Source organism: Solanum stenotomum, chromosome 3, assembly GCF_019186545.1.
Source record: "Solanum stenotomum isolate F172 chromosome 3, ASM1918654v1, whole genome shotgun sequence".
Taxonomy (NCBI): domain Eukaryota; kingdom Viridiplantae; phylum Streptophyta; class Magnoliopsida; order Solanales; family Solanaceae; genus Solanum; species Solanum stenotomum.
The window spans coordinates 13850133-13876434 of NC_064284.1; the positions used below are offsets into that span (position 1 = coordinate 13850133).

General features: G+C 33.6%; 3 protein-coding genes across 6 annotated transcripts; 2 read left to right on the forward strand and 1 right to left on the reverse strand.

Annotated features, from left to right (window-relative positions):
• The first annotated feature begins 1274 nt into the window (after positions 1 to 1274).
• On the forward strand, positions 1275 to 5979 carry LOC125859760 (NAC domain-containing protein 86). Of its 2 annotated transcripts, none has more exons than XM_049539572.1 (3): positions 1275 to 1499; positions 1585 to 1865; positions 5373 to 5979. In XM_049539572.1, exons 1-3 carry the CDS (start codon positions 1343 to 1345, stop codon positions 5688 to 5690), a joined length of 756 nt encoding a protein of 251 aa, XP_049395529.1. In that variant the 5' UTR covers positions 1275 to 1342; the 3' UTR covers positions 5691 to 5979. The 2 variants fall into 2 exon arrangements, with proteins under 2 accessions (XP_049395529.1, XP_049395530.1); XM_049539573.1 differs by having other exon boundaries at positions 1585 to 1862.
• Positions 5980 to 7074: 1095 nt separating this feature from the next.
• Positions 7075 to 14622, reverse strand: LOC125860551 (uncharacterized). The gene is made up of 7 exons (XM_049540535.1): positions 14417 to 14622; positions 14236 to 14334; positions 13324 to 13663; positions 12680 to 12814; positions 9790 to 9872; positions 7823 to 7928; positions 7075 to 7733 (listed from the first exon to the last, which is right to left on the reverse strand). Exons 1-7 carry the CDS (start codon positions 14548 to 14550, stop codon positions 7638 to 7640), a joined length of 993 nt encoding a protein of 330 aa, XP_049396492.1. The 5' UTR covers positions 14551 to 14622; the 3' UTR covers positions 7075 to 7637.
• A 4100-nt stretch (positions 14623 to 18722) lies between these two features.
• Positions 18723 to 25811, forward strand: LOC125860377 (tubulin-folding cofactor B). Of its 3 annotated transcripts, none has more exons than XM_049540320.1 (9): positions 18723 to 18884; positions 19007 to 19136; positions 19761 to 19912; positions 20082 to 20200; positions 21755 to 21816; positions 22459 to 22503; positions 23403 to 23536; positions 24851 to 24920; positions 25562 to 25811. In XM_049540320.1, exons 2-9 carry the CDS (start codon positions 19035 to 19037, stop codon positions 25607 to 25609), a joined length of 732 nt encoding a protein of 243 aa, XP_049396277.1. In that variant the 5' UTR covers positions 18723 to 18884; positions 19007 to 19034; the 3' UTR covers positions 25610 to 25811. The 3 variants fall into 3 exon arrangements, with proteins under 3 accessions (XP_049396277.1, XP_049396278.1, XP_049396279.1); XM_049540321.1 differs by having other exon boundaries at positions 18746 to 18884; positions 19017 to 19136; XM_049540322.1 differs by lacking the exon at positions 18723 to 18884 and having other exon boundaries at positions 19011 to 19136; positions 19739 to 19912.
• Positions 25812 to 26302: the final 491 nt, after the last annotated feature.

Below are 26302 nucleotides of genomic sequence, written 5' to 3' on the forward strand. Positions count from 1 at the left end.
AAAAAATTGGGTTTAGTCAAATCTTAATAAATATGTTTAGTCAAATTAAAGACTAAAACTAAAAATCGAGCCGAAAAATGTTAGTATTAACCATAAGAATTTATTCTATCGATAGAACGAAAAAAATACTATAATCATAAATAAAGGTGAGAACCCACGTGGTGATAAGGAGGGGGGAGGGTCACATACACCCATTAACTTCACAAAAATAAAATAAAATATATATATACATTGAAATGTGAACATATATTTAATTAGGCATCCTAACACACAAAAGAAAGTTGGGTGTACTAGTTGAAATCCCTGTTTAGCTCGTCTTCTCGTCTTGAATGACTTGGGTGTGAATCTCGTTTTTTGCTTTTCTTGGCGTTTTTTTTCGTTTTTAGCTGACAAAATAAGCATAAAAAAATTGCAAGTATCGAAGATGTGACCTCATAGGCACAAAATGGTTTTCACACCATCCCCCACAGAGTAAGCTTTACCAATTAGCTAGGCTTATTTAATTCATATTTATAGGTTTGTATATCGGATGAAACATTACTGCATGACATGACATGCTTTAATTAATGTATATCTACTTTTTGTGATGCTCTCATCATCTTGAAATCCTGAATTTGCTTTTGATGATAAAAGTTCTTATAAGTTGTACTTTCATATTAGAGTGATCACAAAGATTATGATAGATGATTAAGTACTCTAAATTAGAGTTGTTTTTCATGAGCATACAAAAGGGAAAAAAAAAGAGTGATCAGGCAATGTAAACAACGTCCTTTCATGTTTCTCATTGCGTAACTAACTTTTCACGAGAGAAAGCAAGGGTGATGGCTTGCCTCTCTTGCCGCCTGGGGTGGAGTTAGAAGTTCAAGTACGAGAATTTGATTGAACCAGTAATCTTTATTGTATATATAAATTATGTTTAAAATTCAATTATTAATACTTGATATCATTATAAAATTCAGAACCCATAAAATTAAAATTCTGACTTCATCTTGCAACACTACTAGACAGTGTATATTATTGTGACAAAAAGAGATGTTAGAGTATAGAGAACTAATTATAAGTAGAGTATTGTTATTAAAAAAAAAAAAACGTAACCAACTAGTAGTATGCAAGAAGACAGTACGTAGTGCTTGAGAGAAACGTTTTATGAGAATCTGTTAAAGAGAATAAAGTGATAAATGACTCAAAGACAAGCTACTTTGAATCCCTTTTATATATATACACCCAAATGTTATTGTTCATCTCCCTCCTTATTCAATATACATACGCTAGCAAGCTGCACTCTCCGGGAGCTTAATTAATTACTTGCAGAGATCGATCGATCGATCAATCAATCGTATAAATGGCACCCGTCGGACTACCTCCTGGTTTCAGATTTCATCCCACCGATGAAGAACTCGTCAATTATTATCTCAAAAGAAAAATCCATGGCCAGGAAATTGAACTTGATATTATTCCTGAAGTTGATCTGTACAAATGTGAGCCTTGGGAATTAGCAGGTTCAATTCAATTTCTTCATCTTAATCAATTAATTCATATTCTCCGTTTTCAATTTACTCATATATATTTCAATGTATGAAACAGAGAAATCGTTTTTGCCGAGTAGAGATCCGGAATGGTACTTTTTCGGTCCAAGGGATAGAAAATATCCAAACGGATTCAGAACGAATAGAGCAACTCGAGCAGGATACTGGAAATCTACGGGGAAAGATCGGAGAGTGACGTCACAGAATCGCGCCATTGGGATGAAGAAGACGTTGGTTTATTACAGGGGAAGAGCGCCGCAGGGGATTAGAACTGATTGGGTAATGCATGAATATCGACTCGATGATAAAGAATGTGACGAAATCTCCAGTATTCAGGTAGTTCGTATTGTTATTCTAATTTTATTTAACTTACTCACACTCTGTTTACATCAAACCAATATAAAATTTAAAATAAAATAGAATGTACTAATTTGAAAATTACTCTCAATTTTAAATGATTTGGGCTCTTAAATACATGATCATAATCATTAGCAACTTTCCTGCAACATTGCTTTACTTTTATTTTATACCGTCATTTATCAATTAACTATATATATTCAAGTGATACTCCATCTATGTTCATTTTAATTTTAACGGCTAATTGGTTAAATTTTTTGATTTGGTTTAAACATTTGATGGGTAAATATTTTACGGTAATTAGTTTATATACACAACATTAAGGAGTAAATAAGGTTTTTCATTATGAAATTTAATTCAGATCATGATCACTTAATTTATAACAATTATTGTTTTGGATGCCATTAATTCTCTTTTGTTTTTCTTTTTACTTTTGTATTACATCTTTCCTTTTTCCATGCGTTAATTACGATTTTCAAAACTTTTAATCTTTTTGAAAAAAGAGTTAATTCAACTAGTCCAATTACGAACACTAGAATTAACTTTGTTGTTGGTCCATCACTATTTTGTTCTAATTCATCGTTAAGTAGAATTAGCAACGAATTTTCCTGTTTAGCAACAAAATTTGTTTGTTGCTAAATTCAGTTATTTAATAGTAGATTATATTTTTTAAAAATCACTTAGACACAAGTGTCAGCATTTGACTTTAAAAACATGGAATTTTATAAGCTGTAATTTGCTGGAGATTAAAAAAAAAAAGCATTAGCTCTCAACATGTTTTTCTTCAAATCTCTTTTTACAGTTAAAGGATGTGATAAAAAGCAACAAGATTAATCGTCTTTACCATGTGCCCACCCATGTTATTTGGCTTTTGTAACCCCNCCCCCCCCCCCCCCCCCCCCCCAAACCAAGGGGAAAAAATGAGAAAAAAGAAAGTGAAAAAAATTCATCTTCATCTAAAAGAAAAGAAAAGAAGGGGAAAAAACATTTTATATCGGATCATAAGATGATAGTTACGTACAATTTGAAAATTCATATAAAGAGAGGAACGTGGACTGCATGGCATGCATGGAAAAGCTAGGTCTTTTGTCTCTTACTATCACTTACTTTCTCTTTTTACACTATTTTGCTTGATATATGGAATAGTATATACCTTTTCTATAATCATTTTGTCCGAGTTAGTTTATGTGTATCTTGATTAATTTCACTGAATAATACTTAGTTACTATCTCCAGCCAACATTGGTGGAGTTAGCTCATTCATTGTAGTGTGTGGATTCTACCGAACCCACTAGCTTTGGTTGGCATTTTATATTTGTATTAATTTATTTTTTTATTGAATAGGTAAAATTATAAATTTAAAACTCAATAACTTTAAAAGAATTAAAATTCTAAACCCATAAACTTTAAATTTTGATTTTGTCTCTACCTGCTAACACAAATGATACCAAATCTTCGATAGATGAGAATTGAAATGAAACCTCATAATTCTCAAAAGTTATATTATTTAGGACCCACATTTGAGTGTTATTATTGTGTAATAATATCATAGTATATGATAAGATACCTTTTATGATAATTTAAATAAATAAGACATATTCTTTACTTGCAGAGTTTTAGATGTCTTTGAGTGAAAAAAAGTCTATAGTTTCACTTTGTCTTTGGATAGTAAGACAAAAGTAAAATCCTCCCATATGACTGAATCTAGTTGTAAGCCTCCAATCATCATCATGAGTACTATTCTACTTTCTCTTTTTGTTGATTTTTCATGATCACTGATTATAAAAACACTAATCAAAGATTCTTCTACCAAAAATTGAAATCATCATAACTTGGATTTAACCTAAAAGCATAAGGTCCCCACCCCCACAATTAATAAGTACCACTTTCATTCTGTGACAAGGTGTCGGTTGCTTTTCACTTTATTCCTGTTTTACCTTAATAAGCCAATCTATGTTCAAACATCTATATTTAACAATGACTTCATCATACAAGTGAGGTCCATTTTTGTTCAAAAACACGACATAGAGATAATTTTATTATAAGTCTCATTCACAGTCGGTGGAGATAAAATTTTTATTAAAAAATTATATACAATATTGAAAGCACTCCTAAATTTGGTGTGAATTATTATAAGTTTCATCCACGAACTATTGGCATCCTTAAAAACACTCATTCTACTTGACTAACTGAACTTAAATACAACTTTGATCTTGCAATATGAGTGAAATACACCACCCCTAAGTTCTCGTCAAGTTTAGGAGTGTTTTCAACACTCACCTTGGCTTTTAATTAAGAGTCTCACGCTCCTACAAGAGTTTGAGACCACTTGTTATATCATGTGACAAGTCGAGGGTGTATTTAAGTTGAGTTAGTCAAGTAGAAGTGTGCTTTTAAGACTATCAATAGTTCGATGAACCCCTTTCGTCCCTTTAACTCAACCCCTACCTACATTTACCATTGAAGATATTTTTAAGTTCAAATGTAATTGTACTTTTAAATTGTAAGATTGGATAGTGAAGGGAGTAGGGACAAGAAGAATCGTTAATTATGATACTTTTTTTTTTTTCTTCATACAAGTAGAGAAACAAGAACAATGATCTTCCCTTTTTCAGTATCTGTCCCTCTACTTTATAGGATCTCTTGTATAGGGAGCTATATAGTTGGGTTTTTCTAATCATATCTAAATAAATCCAGCAAAGCCCCAATTATTGACTACTCAAAACTTTTGTTGTCAGCAAATGTACTTGTCTGATGCTCTGATACAAGATTTAGTCAATAACACCCCTCTTTCTCTCTGAAAAGAATAAAGATTCTAGATATGACAGCTCATACATAAATAACTAATCTCACTTTTTATTGCTACTTATCTTACATTAACAATTCAACTTATTAAATAAACATGGTTAAATTATAGTGATTTTGTATGTTCGAACACATGTTATGCATCCATTAGTTTGGTATAACCACCAAATGGAGTTAAGTTTTAATTAACCAGCTAGGATTAGGATACTAATACCAATATAAAATTTTGAAATACATTTATCTTGTGTTTGGTTATTTAGTATTAGCTTAAAATTGATTATAAATTTTATTACCAAAATCTTGGTAATATCTCTCTCATATAGAGTATGTGATTACACTACTAGAAAGTCCTTTGCCACCGCAAATCAACGGAAAATACAACATAAATTTTCCCACTCATTTTCCATTGAACCAATTCAGTAAGAAAATGCATGGTGGAAAACTTACTAACTTTTCCGTATAATATACATTACTACTATTTTTTCAGTGAGAATAACCACTAAAGATTTTTCAGTAGAAAACAAAGGAAAATAGTGTCTTTTAGTTGTGTTACCTGTTATCCTTGGATTATAATCTTCAAATATCCTTGTTCCTAACCAAACAATCCTTTATTATTATATAGAATTAAGTTAAACTCTTACCTGTATAGATAATTGACATTCTTTTTTTTTTGTTGTGCAAATAGGATTCATATGCATTGTGTCGTGTGTTCAAGAAAAATGGTGTTTGTTCAGAAATAGAAGAACTAGGACAACCTAGTATTAATGTACCATCATTTGAGTACCCATTAACTCAAGGAATTAACAGCAATAATAATGTTCATCATGAACAATACCAAACACCATCTCCAGATGTTCCATTAGCATCATCATCATGTTGTATTGAAGAAGAAGAAAAAGATGATTCATGGATGCAGTTTATTACAGAAGATGTATGGTGTTCTTCCAACTCTTCTTTTCAACAAGGTGAAGACATCTCTCCACTTGCTTTCACAAATTTATAAACAACATAGCACGAGCTCCATCCATCTATCGATGACATAAAATTCTTCTTACCATAATAATTCATATTATTTTATTATAAACTATGTAACTTTTTTGTTTTTTATTTCCTTTACCTTGATTATGAACAATGATTTCGCTAATTGTACTTAGGGGTTTTTTAATTATTTGTTTTTTGTGACTGGTCATATTATATATATACCTGTATAGCCAAACAGTTTATCTTGTGGCTTTAAGGGTTCAGATTTTGACCTCTTCCTTTGAGGTTCTCATGGTGTTATACTTGTGAAATAAAAGGGCAATGGTTGTTATTTACTCTTCTCCTCTTCTTATATTATGTCTTTTGAGAGCACTACAAATATTTGAATTTGGGAAACGTATATTATATGTACATATTTTGTAAACTAGATGGTCCAAAGATATTAGGTACGAAAAACTAAAATCGCAATCAGCAATTACTGTATGGCCTTTAATTCTACGACTAATACTAAACTTAACCAATAGTGGTAAGTTGTTGGTAGGGGCCTAAGATTACAGCAAATAAAGGCTATGTGGGAAAAAGTCAAATGTATCAATTGACCATTTCATTCTCAACGAAGATTTTTGAACCCTACACTCCTGACTCAGACGTGACAATCATTGAACATAGTTCATGAACTGTAACATCAATGTGAAATGAAATATTAAACTATAACATCAATGTGAAATGAAATATTAGACTATAACATCAACGTGATACAAATATTAGACTAATAACAATATGATATGAAATACTAGACTATAACATCAATGGGAAATGTAATATTAGACTATAACATCAAATATGATACGAGATATTAGACTATTAACATCAATGCGATATGAAATTTTAGACTATAACATCAATGTGATATGAAATATCAGACTACAACATCAATGTGATATGAAATTTACATGGCAAGTGCATGGAATATTTTGACATTTACTAGGGCTAAAAAATTTAGATTACTAAGCAATGGATTCTTGACAAATTGTTACCGCTTGATTGTTTCTGAAAAGATTATACAGCTCTTTGTGATGATAAAGATAGCAAGCAAAATGACTCTAGCACCATTGTTATAAACAAGTTCAGTAATGAAAACATAAATAGTATGAATTTTATTACATAAACTCAAAACTTATATCAAAATATGACTTTACGCCAGTAATTTTATTGAGTACCCCCTTGACTGGGCGTGAAGATGCTTATGGTTCTTAGTTTCTCCAAATTTTATCATATGAAAATCACTAAGAAACTGACTACTTGAGGTGTCCCAAAAGAAAACCACCAGCAAATTAGACCACACTGCCTCTGTCAAGCCTTGCGAAAGCAGAGCCACACTAAGCAAAAAGATAATCGACCAGTAAAGAACTAATTCTTTTTTTTTCATTAGCCATAAATTAGCTTTTGACATTCTTTTTCACCAGGAAGGTCGCTTCTTACATTAAAATGAAAAACTACACAGACCACCTTTGACTATAAAGTTGACACTATTAGAAGGTCTGAAGTCTAGCATGGCAAAAACTGCAATCATACATATCCTAAGGTGGGGTATCCTAGGATTAAGTTTGGAATTAAATTTATACTTTGATGATAAATTTATATCTTTGACCAAACAAAGTAAAAATTTAATACCAAGATATCCCACCTTCCAAGTGGGATAAATTAGTCCAACAATTATAATCCTGAGATACTTTAGTCAGGAACCAAACAACCCCTCTATATTAGGGGTCGAGGATTAGCCTACTTCCATCATCATGGGACAAAAGATGTAAAGCAGATTAGTTAGTAGGATCATGTGCGCAAAACGAAGGTGCCACAGAAGCTCCAGCTTATTCAATTTTGACTGCAGGCTTTACCTAAGACCTAGTTGTCGGCCTAAGACAAAGGGCCAAACTTCAGTTAGATCTTCAGGGCAATAGTACTTCACCTATGTCGAGGCTCTATTTGAAACCTTCCAATTCTCAAACTCAGCACATTTTAACATACATGAACTGGCATTTTGATGCCCACCACCACCAAATGCCTGCGAATTCCCAAGAAATATATTATACATGACTGCAAACTGTATTTTATTACTCATCGAAAGATGTGAAAAGTAAACAAAGCAAGAACCTGGGAGATAGATGTCGTATCTTCATCACCAATGCTCCTCAGGCTAACCTTTAACATCTCATTGTTTTCAAGCTCAGGTACCTTATAAACAATAGCTCCAATACCCCTGACATACATCCAACAAGAACAATGAAGAACTATTTCTACAAGCATTCAGCAAGTGATAAAATAAGATATAACTGACATTTTACTAGCTATATCTTGAAGCTTCGTGAAATGACATGGTTGTCAGAACTTCTATAAAGTTATATTCTACTTCCATCAAATTCAAAGACATATTTCAAGGAGAAACTATGACTAAAATTGTGGTGTCCGGGTTAACTTGCGTGCACAGAGATTAAAAATTGTGATGTCAGGCTTTGTCACTCACCTATACCACATGTTATTAGTAATCAAGTATTGGTTGCCATATACACTAAAAACATGCTTACTGTTGCATTGGAAGTCTTAGGTGTAATGAAGAAATTTTTAACAGTAATGATGTTGAACAAGGGGAATTCTAAACTTCACTCTTACGATTCTTGTAATTTCCCTTTCTCCTACTATCCAGCACACTAAGACAATATTCTTACAGAAGTCCGTATTGTTTTTGACCATCTCCCTTTTCTCTGATAAGGGTGGTGTCCAGACAAGCTTTGCACACTTTGAATATTCCACCTAGAAACCAACACAGGGGCTGATGTACTGGGCAACTCCACCCACCAATGCTTAGGTAGATGGGAAGAAATCACCTAGTGTTCTTTGTTTATGCTTGGATTTGAATCCTGGTCTGTCTCCAAGGTTTGCAACCACTTCATTCCACTAGGCCACCCCCTTGGCACAACATGATATATAGAGAGAGACAGAGCCAAAAGCAGGGCCTCTGACCATCCCCATAATTACAGCATTCTAGAACCTCAGCAAAAGATAATTTGCAGCATGCTTTGTCAACAGCATCAACTCAATTTTTTTTTCATTTTCTCACTAACCCTATAACATTTTATCCAGACTACGTTCTTTTGACTCTGCAATTCTACATTTGCACTGAACTCTCCGATATTTTTTAACAGCTCATTGTCTTTCACTTGTCGGTTCACTTGTCGGAACACTCCAAATAGCTGCTCTCTCAGCTTTCTTACATATGCCTAATACACATGTCAGCTCATGTAGATCTTTCAAAAATGCACTAAACTTAATGAAACTTGTGGAGCCTTCCAGCTATTCGCCACACATACAAAATACATACCCTTATCCATATTCACACAAATACCGCCAAGGCCAACTTAACAAAGGAAATTATAAAAACAGACAGATGAATGCAAGTAGCAATTTTGGTTCAGATTATCAGTATATTTGAAGTTGTCACTTGAATACAGTTTTCAAGATAAATCCTTAGTAGTTTTCTGGCACAAACTCCTAATCCAACTTAAACAACCTATAGATGAAATAAGTGCCATTAGCAAAACTAATTTGAGATTTCATCATGTAAAACGGTGTCTTTGGATAGCTTTAGACAATTATATAATGTTAAGACATGATTAAAAATGTCTTCTCTCCCGTAGATTAAGCTTTTAGATTAGACGAATAAGACAGGGTAACAGAGCAGGTAGAGGTCCTCAATTCATGTCTCACCGCTACCAACTATCAAAAAGTATTTTCACGTACTTGACTCAAGGGAAAAGAATCAAGCTTCACGTTTGGAGGCATGTTAAGACAAAATTAAATTAATGAAAGTATCACCTTTACAACAACTTAACTTTTTAAATGAGGTATATTATATACTTCAACAAATTGAATAGTAAATTTGCATCATCCAATTTTTCGTGAAATCAAGTGTTTGCTCCAACGAGAAATAATTATTAATCTTCCCGAACTTATATTATCAGGAATGTATCACAAGACACAGGGAGATAATAGGAAAGAAGGAAAAAATAAAGAAATAATGCATCATAGAAATTGGTGCACACAAGAAGCAGGGAAGTACAAACCTCAACTTCATATTACGACTTTTGACTGCCAACTGGTTCCCAAGCTCACTTCTTAACTCAGGCAAAGAATCTGCATTAACTGCCTACAGGAAAGATTGAACCATCTTGTCATTCTCAAATTCTCTGAGCCATATGAAAATGGTTTATAAATATAGTCTAGAGGAAATATTGCACAAAACAGTAACATCTGGTTGCTGACAATTACTGAGTATAAGCATTGTTAAAATAAGTGAAACTAGAGGAGGACCCACTTAGAAAGAATTCATGTATCAGTAAGGCATAGCTTGTTGCATTTTCTGGACGGAAATAGTAGGAACTAAATCTTTAAGGTACAGTTACAGAGTTTTTTTTGTCAGCCATAAATACTGAGGGCACATACACTATTTATCTTTCAAAGAACTAGTGAAGAAAGTGGTACACAGAGCATTTTGAGATAAACAGCCTATATAGTTGTTGGGGGCATCCTATAAAATTGGAAATGTAAACAGCCTCCATAAAAGAGATACATGCTATCCATGCTCGTGAATGTATCAGATAAATAAATTGACTTCATCCCCGAGCACACCTTCGAATTGTTAGATTCACATAGCTTGTATGGTCAGGAGCTTTCAGTAGTCAAGGCACCACTCAGGGAAATTGACAAATGAATGACATGGATTCATGACACGAGTGGGATAAACACCTAACGGGAGTTTCCAGCAGTAAATAGAAGCAATCCAGAATGCAACCTACTCAACCACAAACCATATAGTAAGTATGATGACTATAACTTATAAGGCATAAAATAGCAACCTCACATCGTTATTACAGACCTTGTCTTATTTCTAACAAACTAACTCAAAACTCTGCCATGTATTTGCTCTGAGTGAAGCACAGAGTCTCCACTGAGCCAACAGATCACGCAAAATGTATAGAAGATATTTCTTTCTCAGGCAAATCTCAGCAAGCAGCAGTTCACGTGCTCTAGCCTCACACAAATATATTGCACCATTTTTATGCACTCAATGATTTAGCACCTTCTCGATCTGCTAGACCTCACACAGTAATGGTAACAACTTTTCGTATCACTCGGGAAAATGTACATGTGAACATGTCTGTTGGTACACTTTCAACAAAGGGAGGCAGTGGTCAGGCAGGCAGCCTAAGGTCACTTCCAGGGAATGATGCTACAGTAAAACATTACCATGGCACAATTGTGGTCTCCAGCATGAAGTTAACACTATTCAGGAACTGTATTGACAGGTTAAACAGACGGAAGAGACATTCCAAGAAATATCAGATCTACTACATCAAACCTTTGAATGGATTGACACTTACAAACCACATCTCTCCAGTATTATAAATCTGACTACTGCAATAAAGTAAAAGATTAAGCGGCAACTTCACATCATCAAAACTTATGCCATTTCTGTGAAACTGCAACCCACTTGTGGGATTACACTAGGTATATTGTTGTTTCTGTGAAACTGCAAATGTTGCAGAGAACTAATTTAGTCAGAGACAGAGTCAGCTAGATGACCAAAAATGCGAAGGAGAGGGTATGTCCTTCGTGTAGACATCTATAAGCTTGATTTATTAACACTGCAATTTATTTCTTTTTGCCTTTTGTAATTTGTTAGAAGATTGAAGATCCCAGAAGGATAAGTCCTTTTATTGGGTGGTGGTCCACAGTCCATCTCATCAAGGAATTAGGATAGTATAAGGGGAATGGAGATGGGAGTCTGGTCATATATGCTACTCCATTCCAAAGCCTATGAGACCATAAACCATATAAATTCTGCATGGTGAGCTGGCTCATTTTTAAACTAAGGGTGTCACCCAATTAAGATGTGGAAAATCTCTTGAGGAATAAGAGGCATTTGAAAAGATGGATCATTAACCTAAAAAGTCAAATATAGATATCTGAATGACCACTTATACAAGAGGAGCCAGCCTAATCTTCTGACTATCATGAATTTGACATCTTGTTAATTCCAAGAGTAAGATCCGGAAAAGAGCAGGTTTGTGCTTGTATGATATAAGGAAAAAAATATAAGTACCAGAAAACAAAAGATCTCCAGTTTGTTGTTTACAAACATCTAACTTCAGTCACAATTTGAAGAGTATACTCCTGAAAGAGTTGTCCTGATGTGAAACCAAGAAGTAAAAGACACATAAACCTACTCATAGAAGCTTGAAAATTTGGAGGGAAACACATTATATAGTGTTCAATAGTTCAGTCACGGCTCACCTCCTCACAAAGAAATAGCCGGACATCCCAAGATATTCAAATGTAGAATATATATGGTACCTTAACTAATGGAAGTTTTCGTAACTTAACACATGTTCCATCTCCGAGAACTTCCCACTTATATCTTTCATTTGAAAGCTTAAATTCCAATTACAAGTGAAGGCAGACAGTTAGTCTTTGGCTCATTGACAACTTCCAGAAAGTGACCAAGCACTATAAAGATTATCTCACGAGCTCTAACACCATGAAAGGGGCATCGTCTGTTATAAGAATAGTAATATCACTGGCATTTGTGCATTCATTATTCTTTTAGAAGGATTAAAAGCCCGGTGTAAGTCCTTCAGCTATCAATAGTTTTTCCATAAGCATTGGGAGTTTGCACATAACACACAAAATTCTAATGTTTACTCAATTGTTTATCCATGCACAAAGAGCTTGAGAGTTTGCACATAACACACGTAATTCTAATGTTTGCTCAGTTCTTTATCCATGCACGAAGAGCAAGCCATAAAGCCTAGCATGTATTCACCAAAATCGCTCATTGCTATAAATTACAGTTACTTGATTATATGCATATGATGGAAAATTCCCTATTTAACAACTAAAAGTTCATTAAGGAAAACTTCCATATTCACAAGATGAAGAAGTCTTGGAACTTACCAGGCAACAACCAAATGCTCCAGCTCCAAGTGCTATCTCAAATGACTGCTCAAGGACCTCATCTATACGTTTCTGTTTGTGGGACAAGCTTATCTTTCCTTGCTCTACAACAGATTTTAGATCCAAAGCAAGCAACTGCAGAAAAGGAAATCATTATGAGGCGTAGCGGACAACCTCCAAGACACAAAAAGTAAAAGTTGGCAATAACAAACTGCTTAAATTATGTTCAAGTATATGAATGTGGTGCATGTGACTGGGATTCAAATAATTAATGAATCTGCTGAGCTTTGCACCAATTGTCCCAAACTTCTAAGCCTCTCAGGTTAATTATGGAAGCAAAGAAGATCAGAGCAATACCAGTTAGCTGCTTCAGTTCCTTCAGTGGATCTAATTCTGCTACGTTATGTAACTAGCAATTTTTTATTTATAAAACCTATTCAACCACGGGTATATAGTCTATTCATGAATACATCAATCCTGGAAATAGACAGTTTAATTTTGGGTAGTGACTTCATCATTTGCATGCATAGTATCTTTCCTTGGCAGAATTCACAGTCACTAAGAGTCTTAATTAGTTGGGCTTGTAACCACTTCAATAACAAAACAGTTGCATGATAGTAAATAAAACGGCAAGTAGAGACCACCTGTTGAAACAAGGAGGGGTTCAAATTGACATCATATTCAATTTGGCGGTCATCCAACCCACTGCTGAATGCTTTACTGTCTGGGAGTTTCCATCTCCACAAATCTCTGTCCTCTATATATTCGAAAAATCTCCTGACTCTGTCAAATTCACCAATCTTTAGTGCATTGCTGTCAGCAGCTTCATTATTGTTTCCGGTTATGAGCTTCTCCTTGAAATAATCATAAGCAATAGTAGCCCCACTTCTATCCATGTCGATCACTTTGCTCACATTTTCAGTCACAGATGTCCCTCCACCTAACAGCTCTTTTGCAGTCTTGTGATGGTCCAATACAACAACACTGATGATAGAATCCCCAAAAAGATAAAAACCAATGAGTATAGAAACCCCAAGCATGTGGTTTCATTAAGTTCTCGAACACATACAAAATTACAAACATTTTTGCACAAAAAGTTATGAACTTTAGCACCCTGTGGCCTAGTGGTTGAGAGCCATGAGATCTCGGGTTCAAATCCAAGAAGAGACAAAAACACTAGGTGATTCTTTCCATCTGTCCTAGCCATGGTGCACACAATTATCGGGGTTATCATGTGGAATTAATTGAGGTGCGCAAAATCCCACCCCCCACCCGGACACCATGGTCATAAAAAAAATCTATGAACTTCAAATCCACCCACCACCCACCCACCCAAAAAAAAAAAAAAAAGGCAATAGAAAGGGCATCAAACTAGAAAGAGACAATGAAAAGAAATTACTACCATTTAGCAACAAACTGCCACTGAAAATATAGAGAATCAAGAATCTCTCAACAATACAAGTGCTCAATCAAAGTGAATCCTAAACATTAATGAACTAAACATAAACCCCAATATTCTGAAACAAAGAAAACTGAGAAAGACAATAAGAAGTTACCGTTCAACTTTTGACTTGAGTTGCTGAACAAAACCAGATGGACCCACAAAATCCAAGAGGTAAACATGATCAATTTGATTAAGAGGAAGGTCCTCCACCCTATAAACCGGAAAAAAAAATGATTCCTTTAAAAGCGACTAAAAAAAAGGAAACAAATAGCTGAGTGGAAGAACCAATATACCTGATGGGAGAGTAAACAGTGTTGGGGAAGTAAAGAGGAATTATACGTAGAGAAGAAAAATATAGATGAGCAGCCAAAGCGGCAAAAGCTCCATCAGGACATGGGTAATGGTAAAGAATTGCCGGTTTCTTCATCACTTTTGTTGCTTCGTTACAAGTAAAGCCGACTGCTCTTGTTACAGAATCAACTCTACAGCTAAACTTAAACTTTCTGAAGTATATGAAGGAAAACATTATATTTGTGTCGTATATCAAAATATTTCTTATTATTGATGTTTCCCATAAAAAAAGAAGGGGTAAAAGTTTAATTATCATATATAATAGGTTAATTTATGCTTCATTTTTCTGGGCTTAAAATGTTTTTGTGATTAGTTAACTAAATCAACTAGAGATAACTTTATTATGGTGTCACCCATAAAGTTACTTTTAATAATTTACTCTAGGAGAGTTGTTGTGGGACTATAAATCTCTGCCTCTCGACATTTAAAAAAAAATCAAACTAAGAGTCAAATAATAGATCTTGACAATATAAATCCTAAGCAGTAAGAATTGTCTCAAATTTTATTTATAACTTCGGAAAATTACAAATTACAGACGCAATTACTCTAGCAAAATTTCAAAAGTGTAAGTCATGTTTAAACTATTTTCCTAATCAAATTATATTTCATGATATCTCATATGTTGGGGATGATAGGACATCACTAGATCTACCTCTCCATAAATTTTTCGAAGATTATGTAATGCCGTTTGAGAGAAATCAACTGACAATGTTTGAAGAAATTTTGATTTGTATAGTAATGAATGAAATCGTATAGTGTATAAATACCTCTTATAATTTCATATAATACTATATATACTTGTAGATGATATCATATATCAAGTTTTTAAACATTTTTTTATAAAAAAGAAATATAAAAGTTTTGTATATTTTTTTATATATCAAATGTATATTATTATATCGAATTATATTTTGGCTAAAGATTAAATTATATTTTGGCTAACAATATAACTTAGGTAACTATCTTTTTATGAATTTTTCCAATTTAAATATGCCATTTAATTAGTCAAAGAGCTCACAAATTTTCTTTTTATTATGGTTATTTCAAAACAAGCTAAAAAAAGAGTTAAATTTACTCTTAAATTACTTGAAAAAGACAATTTTACCCACCCAACCTCACCTCACTCCCTTTTTCGGAAAGGGTTGAATATGTGAAAAATGGATTAACATAAGGAATAATGCTCAATAATACTCAATAAAGTGTATAAGTAATGATTGTATTAGTTACGCTTGTATTATTTATGCATTATTTTGATGTATTAAAAATAGTATACATTGAACAAGAATATTTATTTACAAAAGTATCAACTATAATTATGGTTGTAAAAATGTAAAAGTACTTTTGAGGGGTAATTGGATCTTTAACCATACTAATGCATGTATTAAATTTGTTTGTATTACTACTATCTAGAAATTCATGGTATTAGTAATATACTCATCAATACATAATAGAGTGCATAACTAATGCTCCAAACAAGGAATTACCAAAACTAATGCATACATTATTTTTACTAATATACTTTACCAAACGACCCCTAGTGTAGAGGCTTTGCATTTTAATAAATAAAAAATGATGAATATGCAACTTTTTCCCCTTACACATTAGGTATGATGAGTTCTATATAACTATCTAAGAAACATTTTTATAATAATAATAATAATAATAATAATATATATATATATATAAAAAGAGAATCACGGGCCCGCCTACATGGAACCACCACAAATCATGATTCCCCTTTAATTTATTTTATTTCCAAAACTAGTCTTTTCCTTTCATGAAAAGTTGTGATTTTTATGAAAAGTTGTGACTTTTATGAAGAGTTGCGACTTGTATGAAAAATTGTGACTTTTATGAAAGGTTGTGACCTTTCCGAATGGTTGCAACTTTTCCAAAGGTTTGTGTCCTTTCCGATAAGACATAATAAACATTTGTTCACACTACTCTTTGTTGTCTATAAATAGAGGAATTTTCTCTCATTTTAAAATAACGAAAAATTTGAACTTTTTTTTCTTCTTCTTCTAGACAATTAAATATTTGTGTACTTTGCTCCTTTAAACCTCGGGTACTAGAGGGGAATAATTTTCTTAAGGGGATATTGTGCATTCAGTGGGCTCAATTTTTTCCATTTTGTTTCATTTTATTGTTACAGATCTTGGTATGTTTTTTACAGTCATTAATTTATGCTTATATTATTAATTGTTGCTTTTAGTACATGCTTTAAACTTTTATGTTTATGTTTCTGCAAAGTTATTGGTATAAGTATTTGTTAGTACAGATTAAATAACAAATATTAATTGAGTATTCAAGCAAGTTTTCACTACTAGAATTGTTGAAGGTACAATAAAAAAAACCCTTATAAATCTCTAATTTCTTCATCAACAACGTCACTCCTTCACATACAAGGATGAGATTTTGTGTTCTTTAGAAAAGCCTTTGAGAGTTAATAACTTTGCATGCCCATATTTTTTTATTTTTATGTTGTTGTTATCTATATTTACTAAATTTTATCAGTGGATATTATGAGTACTTTAATGATTGAAGTGTTGGTCAATTTTTTGAGGTATGTTATTTCAAAACATAGAAACTTTTCTGGTTAGAATGATTTGTCATAATTGGATATCTCATAGTTTACTCCATTTAATGTATGCTTTTTCTTGTTGTTTTGTTATCTCCTTAAAATTGTATTGATTATTTTTCGTGTGGTATGTATATGATCTTACTTGGACAAAGCTTTCGTCCTTTTAATATTTTTCTTTGTTTTCTTTTCATTCGGCTCTTCTAAATACTTTTGGTGTGAGTTATGACTATTTTTGGCAAGCTTAATTTGAAGAATATGAAACAAAACTTACTTTAAATAAAAGTAATATCTCAAGCTACAAAAGATATGTCTATTAACATAGATTTGTTGTCCTTCATGTCCCAAGTCATTGTTGAGCGTTTGAGTTATCTAGGTTAGACTCATTTTTAATTCTTTAATGTTCGAGAATATTTCTTTAACATGAGTCTAGAATCCAACATTTTGATCTACTTGTACTTTCATAATGCAACAATTATACATACATATTTATGAAAAAGTCGTAAAGTTGCATTGATGGAGCATCTAGAAGGGTCTTTAGAACAACAGTTTAATGAAGAATGAATTTCTAAAAGGGTCAACAATATTATTTTGTTGTTGTTTCAAATTTATTTTTCTCCTTCTATAAATTTTGTTAGAGTAACAATTAACGAAAAGTGGTGAACGTTTGACCTCAGACAAGTAAATTGTCTCTAAAAAAATTATTTATGGTGTTGTGTTGTACATTTTTTAACGGTCTTAACTTATTTATAACTAATATTGATTATCGAAACCTTTCACATAATTTTTTTCACAAGGAGTTATTCTAACCATAAAATTATCAGATTCTATATTTTTCATGTACAAAAAAATAAAAAATAAAAGTGATGTTTAATGGCTACATAAAAACATCACTCAATTTTAACAAGACAATTATATCATCAAATATATATTATGATAAATTATGTAAAAGATAAAATGATTAGATATCAAGATATTTTTAATCATAATATATATTTACAATTCTTGAGATATGTGATAATTTCAAATCATTTAATTTATGTTGAAATGTTCTTAAAACCTACTAAAATTTACTTTTTTTTTTCTTATAAAAGTCGATTATTGGAAAGACTATTCAAAAGCTTAGAAAGACTATTTATGCCCGCGTGCAGAGGCGGAGGCAGCATATAATACCCCTCGGCAAAAAATATTACTATTTATACATGGTTAAAATTATTTTTTAGGTATGCATAATAGATGTCGAACCTCCTTCCACTAGTTCGTGTGTTTATTTCTCAGATTTTGAACCTCCTTATTAAAATTTCTGGCTCCACCACTGCCCGTGTAAAGCGCGAATAAATTAACTAGTAATAATAATAAATTAATCTTAGTTACTAATTTGACAATTATATCATTGAACTTATATTTTGATTTACTAAACTCATGTATCGTACCCAGAACTACTAAACTTTTATCTTGAGGTATAACATATGTCTTGAGCTTAATTTCTTTTGGCTTTAAAGTTTAAACATGATTTGTGTGGACATAATTAATGCTTTATGCATAATTTATTTTTACCTTAAGATATAATTTGTGTCATTAACTTATCCATTAACACACAACATATGTCATCAAACTTATATTTGGGGGCATAATTTAGCTGAATCTATTCTTTGTAAAGCCACAGTGATTAATCACACTCCCTCGAAAAGGAAAAAAGAAAAATTCAAATTCTCAATTCGTTTTCTCTCTCTAGTTATCTCTACAGACCTAGTGCGATCTCTCTCTGTCCGTCGTCGGGTGCTGTGGTCTGCAGAGAGGGCTAAATTCCGCATTCCAACGGCGCTTTTCAGGTAACGATCGGACTTGTGATGGTTTTTTTCTGATGCATATGGCTGGGTTGTGTTTTTTTGATTGTTTATCTTCGATCTGAGTTTTAGTCTAATTTTTTCATCACATTTTCCCCTCTCTATAGAAATTACCAGGACTAAGTTTGAAGGATAATGGCTTCTCAGTTACAGATTCAAGGTGATGAATCCGTACTTTTACGGGTTACTCACTCCAATATGAAGAGCTTTTCTCCAGAAATCCGTTTTTCTCTTCAGGTTAGGGTCATCTCCATACAAGTTATTAACTTGATTTACTGCCAGTTGTGCGGGTTCTGTTGTTATTCTGATTCCAATTTCTACTTCCTTATTTCAAACCATATGTCTGATACCAACAGCATTATCTGAAGAAGCATGATATGGTTGCTCTGAAAAATACTTTCAATAAGGATTCTTGGTTAATTGTGCAGAAGTATATGTAACAGAGTGTAAGACACTTTCCTATCATCTAAAATCAAGCAATAAACCTATTATGTTTTCATATTCTACAAGTAACCATGCTCATGAAGTGTAATTACAAGTAACCAGGCTCATCAAGCCATAAACCAGGTCGTTTTTTAAATTCATTCTTAAACCATAAGATAGAAATCTATAATTAGAACTTAAATTACAAATCTGCAAAGACATGTGATTAGCTTTAGAACTGTTCTCGCCTTCTCGATGAGTTGTTATTAGTTAGACTCCCAAATGGATCTTTGATCTTATAAAGGTAAAGATTGAGAAACTCATCACAAAGTTGCTACTTAATTCATTTTGTATATACTTGGTTGAGAGAAAAGTCCTTTCAGCAGTTGTAATGTCCACTGACTTGTGCATTACAGTCCAATTTCTATTTGTTTTCAGATGTCAGTGGAAGCTGTGAAAGATAAGCTTTGGAAAAAGTGTGGTACTTCGGTCAATTCGATGTCCTTAGAGCTATATGATGAAACTGGTGCTAAAATCTCAGTCCTAAGTGATAATGCAAGACCACTTGGCTTTTATTCCCCACTGGATGGGTTAGTAAAGCTCTTTTGGTCTGAGGACCTATTACATTATAATTATCGTTTTCTGGATAACCAACTCTTTAAAGTAGATATTAGTATCATATCCTGTCTGCATTTTGTGCAGAAAGAACTTGAACTAATATGGACATGTATTTTTGGATTAATCAGTCTGCCTTTGCAGTTATCGTCTGCATGTCATTGATCTTGATCCAGCGTCAGTGACCTCTGGAGGTTGGCTCGAGGATACATCACTTGTGGAGAAGTATACTATCTCTGAAGAGGCTTATGAGAAACTTGGAGGTAAATGTTGACAAGTTTCACTTGGCTATTTGTTTTACAAATGTCTTTTCTAATTTGATTTCTTCTTGACTCGGATGCAATACCTCTTCAAGTCAATTTACTCCCTGGCAAATGGCTGGGGTCTGTTAGTGGACAATATGTTTTGACTCATCACAGAAGTCCCATCAGAGGGCAATTGTGTTTCGACCTAATATTTGAAAAACAATTCTGTGAGAAGCAGAGCCTTTGGAAAACAATGAATCTTCCCCCAAGTTTCTTCAATTTCCTGCCCTTGTGATCCTAAGATGAGGGTAGAACACTCTAATACTCTTTAGATCAGTGGTTTTTCATTTCCCCCAAGTTACTCTCTTTTCCCTTTCATAAAAAAAAGTCAATGTGAACATCTTAATTTTACATGAGAAGTTAGCTATCATGGTTTAACCGGGAAGGAGTGACATATTGCAACCGAGTGTATATATTATAGCAAGATTTTTTTGTCCAATCAGACATCATTTACTTTGCTATTAGGCTAGGATGCTAAGTGCCATCTAATTAATCACGTTTTAACCTACAGAAGATACTTGTCATTTTTGACTTGTTGACATATGTCTTAAGTATCCAACTGCATGGTTCATGAAGTTAATTTGGTAGTACGTTTTATCCATTGTCAGTTTGTGCACCTTTCAATTAGGGATGGAATGGGTGGATGACACTTGTTAGATATAAAATGAAGAAGAGGAAGACAGCCCTCATTTTACTCTTCTATTTTTGTCTGTACAAGACTTTGATTTTCATTTCCTTACTCTGCATTTTGACTCCTTTTTCCTCCAATCTCATCTTACATTTTATTCTTACTGATGCTCTTTGGAGATGCAACAGAGTAGCCGTGAGATTATATCTTTTTCTTCCATTTGAAAGAGAGAGTACATCAAGTATTAATTTTGCCATTCCATATAGTATGTCTTTAGTCATCAATTTATGCTATTTTCATTGGAGGAAACAAAATGCTGCTACATGCTAGCAAATATTTTTGTTTTCATGAGCTAGTAAAAAAATCTTTTAATGTGGAGATACTCCCATATTTAAAACATATACCAAAAAGAAGAGAATCAACACAATAATGTGGTTTCTACAAATTACCCCCAAATCCCAATCTTTTAAACAAACATGGATTTCATGGATGCCGAGTGCACCAGCAAGTAACTGATAATAAAAGGTTTTATCTCAAATGTACAGTAGTATTTCTTATACCAGTTAAAAGCTCTGTATTACTCTCTTACACAAGACCCACACAATGGATACCAGGGTAATTTTTGATGTCCATCCTATGTATAGTCTTCCTTCTTCTAGATGCCCATCTAGGCAGCTATGCAGCAACCTTCACTCGTCATCATCTGCTAGCAAATATCTTAAATAGTATGATTCAACAAAGTTAAGCTAACTGCTGAAACTTAAACTTAGACATTGTTCACACTTCCCTCTGTATTTATCTAGACTAGTAATGGTTTTCCTGGTGATGTCATGAAGCTATCTGTGATGGATCCTAGTGTTGACAAGTTTGTTGCGACTTTCTAGGTACTTTCAGAAAATTCAAGGAAACATTGCCGCTTAAGCAACCGCCTGGTCAAGAATCTAAAGTAAGTTTTTCTACTAATATTCAAGTGTTAATAAAAACATGAAGGTAAAATTCTTAAGACTTCTGCTCAAATTTAACACAACATTTTGGACCTCCCCTCTAATTTACTAGGTCATTGCTTACTGCTTAGGATCTTAAATAGCTATTCTGTTTGAGAAAATTTAACTCTCTCTCCAAATTAACCCTACAATCCTATTATATTTTCCCGATAATACGTGGTGGAGAGTAATGCCACTAAGTTGCTAGATCATGCTGTACATATATTCCTGATGCAACAATATAAAATACCCTGTTTTATCTAATAAAAAGAAGTCTCCCTCCCAATCCATCATCAGAGCTACCACTTTTACTTGACAAGATCTAGCCTCGAAACCCTTCCACCACTTCGCCCTTTCTCTCCCAGATATCCTGGACTGCTACCCACCTCTTCTGGAAAAAAGAGGAAGGATGCAATCCCCTCTTTCTCCGTTTCATTCTTCATTGACACTGAAATATAGCTAGTTCCTCGCCTTGCTGCTTCTTTTGAGGAGAGATATTTGGCACTGGATATCTCCCATCACTTAACTTTTTACTTTTCAATTTTATGCCACGATTGCTATATTTTGCAACTCTTTTCATTTCCCCACTTGGCTTTGTCAAACAGATATCTGACAACAACAACAGTGAAGATCTTTGCGCAAATATCAAGGTTAGTTGATCTCCGTCTTTATTGCAGTTCCCTTTCCAACTTCTTAATATGTCTATTGCTTAATCATATTAAAGAAGTAAATACATCCTTGACCGTACTTCAGTCTTCCCACATGAACCTTTTAATTATACAGTAATTGAGGATTACTTCTTATGTACATTTATGTATACACTACCTCTTGCTGTAACTGAGAGTTTGTGTGCTGATTGCGGTAGAAGAGTGATAAACAAAAGAAAATACTTGACTTAACTATATAGCCAAATTAATTTCCTGTATCCATACGACCTTTAAAACAATTTCGGACAATGTATTTTCCTACGATGAAAAGCTCCTCCAACCTAAATTAGAAAAGATAAACAAGCTTGAATGGATCATTTGATAGTTTTTGTAAGTAAGTTAAAGATACATAATCTCTAGTAAGCTTTCTCCTTTCATTTCTCAGTTGTCATTGCTGATACTTGATAGTAGGTTGTCAATATATTTATTTGTGTGACTACCTGTCACACATGTTACAAACTATTTGTAAAAGAAAAGTATACTAATTTGGTTTCAATGTTCCAAATGAGTGATACCAGCTAACTATGGCGGACCTGTGGTTCTGTTATGGTTTATATAAGGTGACAACCAACTATCTTTTGAACCTACCCTTCAAAGTCTTAGGTCTCAATAAGCTTGAATAGGTGCTTTAATTGTTAAATTTGTTAAAATTTCTCCTTTTCCTTTCTGTTTTTCTCTTCCCTTTTTCTTTTTGTAGTGATGGTGCAGGAGTTGTGTTCTTCTCAGTACTTCTTTCTTTATTTTTCTTTCTTCAAGTTTACTTTTCCTGGCCCAGAATAATAATAATTTAGTGTTATTGTTAACTTGTTTGAATACCATTTTTGTTTTCTTCGTGAAAGCAGATAGGGGACAGATGTGAAGTTGAACCTGGAGAGAGAAGAGGCACGGTCAAATTTGTTGGTCAGGCAGAAACACTTGCACCTGGGTTTTGGGTTGGAGTTCAGTTTGATGAACCAGTAGGAAAACATGATGGCATGTACGTCAGTAACACAAACTTCTCATTTAAAATCTTAGTTTGAAGTAGCAATACATATATTTTAATAGCGGTTACCAGCAGGAGAGAGTTTTTTCTTTGAGGAAGCATGTGCTATGCAGGTTTTTTGAATGACTTAGTTGCCTCCCAGTGAAAGATCATATGGACTCCACTAAGGAGAGACCTTGTATTGGCTCGTTTGACCCAATCCTTGATTTATAAAATTTTGTCATGTCTAGATGTCCCACTTTGATCTGTAGAATATGAGTGAGCTAGCTCTTCACCCTTGGTGCTTTTTATAGTCAGAAATTAATTTTATTGCCCAAGTTTTAAATTTCTCGGTGTCTTAACATTTCCTTGATCCATGGTTCTTGTTTAATCTTTGGTGCTCTATTCATTTAGTAATTATAATTACTACTTGTGTATCCAATGTGTATTGATGATGACCTACAGATTTAGTCCTTGCATCCACAAGCTTAATCTATCTTTAGTTGCATTAATTATTTTGAAGGAAATTTTAGATAATAAACTAGATACCTTGTTCCTTCTGTTATGGCCAAACTCAATCTGGTGTTTGCTATCCTGTTCTCCAACTGCACCATATAGGTTACTTTTTCTCCAGGTCTAACTAAATAGTTAATCAATTGACTGTACACATTTGATGTTCCAAAATTGGTGAAATGTGACTGTCTCCTCGTCGTGTGGTGGTGGTGGGATGGGGAGCAGGTACTGGTGCACTAGCTATTGTTATATGCATTCACCAAATTAATTAGAAAAAGGAGAAGAAAACAGTGTTGTATTTGAACTATTGGGATGCTAGAGAATCTAGAGGAATGGAATAGCTCAATAGCTCCAACAGGGTTATAAGTTAGAGTTACTGCCAAAGCACGGATGGTGCATAATCTATGTGAGATCGTGATATCAGATCTTGCTTCCACAAGGGGTCAGGATAAGTTTCATTTTATGAGAAGAAAATAATGTATCAAACGGAAAATTGGAATTTTGAAATATAGGACATGATTGATAGGTAACAAGGCATATGGAACTCACGTAATCCTGAGTAACAAATTATCCGCTCTGCTGCACTATACAGTACAATACTTGGCCAGAGGCCTCTGAAGGTCCCTTGCTGCAGAATCCTTTTTCCTAGAAATTCTTGCCTTGTGCATTGGAGCACAAACAATTCTTTTTTTGACTCTGATTTCTTACTCCATACTTGCAATTTTACTTCTGAAGAAATGTTATATTTGAAAGACTGTCTCACGGTGTCTATAGTAATTGCTGCAGCTAAACCAAATTATTCTCATATTTTCTCAGGGTTAAAGGGAAACGTTACTTTGACTGCCCTCCCCTTCATGGTGCAATGGTCCGACCAGACAAAGTAAAGGTTTGTACAAGTGGTCTTTGTCATAATTCCAATGCCCTAATAAACTTGCTAGTACCTGTTTCATGCTTTGCGTTGAAATGTGACGGTTCTACCTTTCCTAAGATGAATATATTCACACTTATTACCTTCAAAAGTATAGTTAGTAGCTCTGCATATACAAGTTATGGAATCTTGATTTAGGAGCATCCATGAATCATGATATGAGAATTTGGAGATGTGAAAGAGTGGTGAACAAACATTCAACTTCAGTGTGCTTTGAAAGATGTATAAAACAAGGAAGCTAAACTAGTCTGTTCAGGCAGCACAGGCTACTAAAGCCAAAAAGGGGATGTAGCTCCTCTAATTATTAATAGATTAGGCATTAAACATTAACTAGGGTTTTGTGATTATGGGAGTTGCAGAACAGAGTGAGTATTTGACTTCAATTAATCTGGCTAAACCAAGGCTAAATTTTTTGAAATTTCATTTTCATAAACTAGTCAAGAAATTAGAAATGCTTACTGGAAAATGACTGCATCCCTCCCTCGACCAACTTCCCCTAAAAATGTTTTGGAATGAAAAGGTGAAATTATTTATGGTAGTGTTGTAAATTACATTAAATCTGACCTCTTAACGTAGACTCTTTATCTTTTGTATTGCAGATTGGAGACTATCCAGAAAAAGATCCCTTTGAGGATGAGGAAATTTAAGTATATAGGATTGCTGTCTGCTGTTCTTTGGGTTTGATCTTTTAATAGATAGATAGGAGATGCATGTTTCAAATATGTAACTGAGCTCAAAAGATGGTCAAGCCTGTATTTGAAAGTCACAGAAATGACTTTGAAGATTTCAAGTCGATGAAGAAACCTGAGTGAATTGAACATTTTCCCAGCAGTTGCCGACAAGTTGTTGTCTTAGGTGTATTTTGATTGTGTTTTAATGGTTGATTATCAGGTGCGAACCATTGTAAGCAAGTTTCCAGAGATATATTTATTTCAGCGATAGAAACTGGTGATGGGGTATCTTGTTTAAACTTCCCAGAGATTTTTGAGGTCTGTAACTTTGATGCTGCGGTCCTGAAGCCAGATGAAACTCAAACGAACATTTAACCTCTTCAATCCCATGGTGTCTGGCAGAAAACCTCCTACTGTAATATAGCATAACCTATCATATTATGCAACTCCAAATTAACAAAGATCAATCAACCAATTCAAGATATTGAGGATGCAAGATTGGGGATAGGTAAGACTTGAATCGAAGAATATGTGACAATGGCTTTCCAAGTGTACATTTTACTACTATAGTGTTTATCAAATGTACACCTACAAATGTTGCTAAGGTAATAAACGAAACCAGAGGCTCACATAACTGTGGTGCGTTCCATGCGATGCAAAGTTTGCTTG

What these genes read in the sequence shown, in the direction of transcription:
- LOC125859760 (XM_049539572.1), top strand. Translation starts at nt 1,343, where the DNA reads ATGGCACCCGTCGGACTACCTCCTGGTTTCAGATTTCATCCCACCGAT. An exon ending in TGAGCCTTGGGAATTAGCAG is followed by an intron (nt 1,500 to 1,584) that starts GTTCAATTCAAT and finishes TGTATGAAACAG; the next exon opens with AGAAATCGTTTTTGCCGAGT. An exon ending in AAATCTCCAGTATTCAGGTA is followed by an intron (nt 1,866 to 5,372) that starts GTTCGTATTGTT and finishes TTGTGCAAATAG; the next exon opens with GATTCATATGCATTGTGTCG.
- LOC125860551 (XM_049540535.1), bottom strand. Translation starts at nt 14,550, where the DNA reads ATGAAGAAACCGGCAATTCTTTACCATTACCCATGTCCTGATGGAGCT. An exon ending in ACTGTTTACTCTCCCATCAG is followed by an intron (nt 14,335 to 14,416) that starts GTATATTGGTTC and finishes TCCGGTTTATAG; the next exon opens with GGTGGAGGACCTTCCTCTTA. An exon ending in CTCAAGTCAAAAGTTGAACG is followed by an intron (nt 13,664 to 14,235) that starts GTAACTTCTTAT and finishes TTCTATCATCAG; the next exon opens with TGTTGTTGTATTGGACCATC.
- LOC125860377 (XM_049540320.1), top strand. Translation starts at nt 19,035, where the DNA reads ATGGCTTCTCAGTTACAGATTCAAGGTGATGAATCCGTACTTTTACGG. An exon ending in GGCTTATGAGAAACTTGGAG is followed by an intron (nt 20,201 to 21,754) that starts GTAAATGTTGAC and finishes GCGACTTTCTAG; the next exon opens with GTACTTTCAGAAAATTCAAG. An exon ending in TCCGACCAGACAAAGTAAAG is followed by an intron (nt 24,921 to 25,561) that starts GTTTGTACAAGT and finishes TTTGTATTGCAG; the next exon opens with ATTGGAGACTATCCAGAAAA.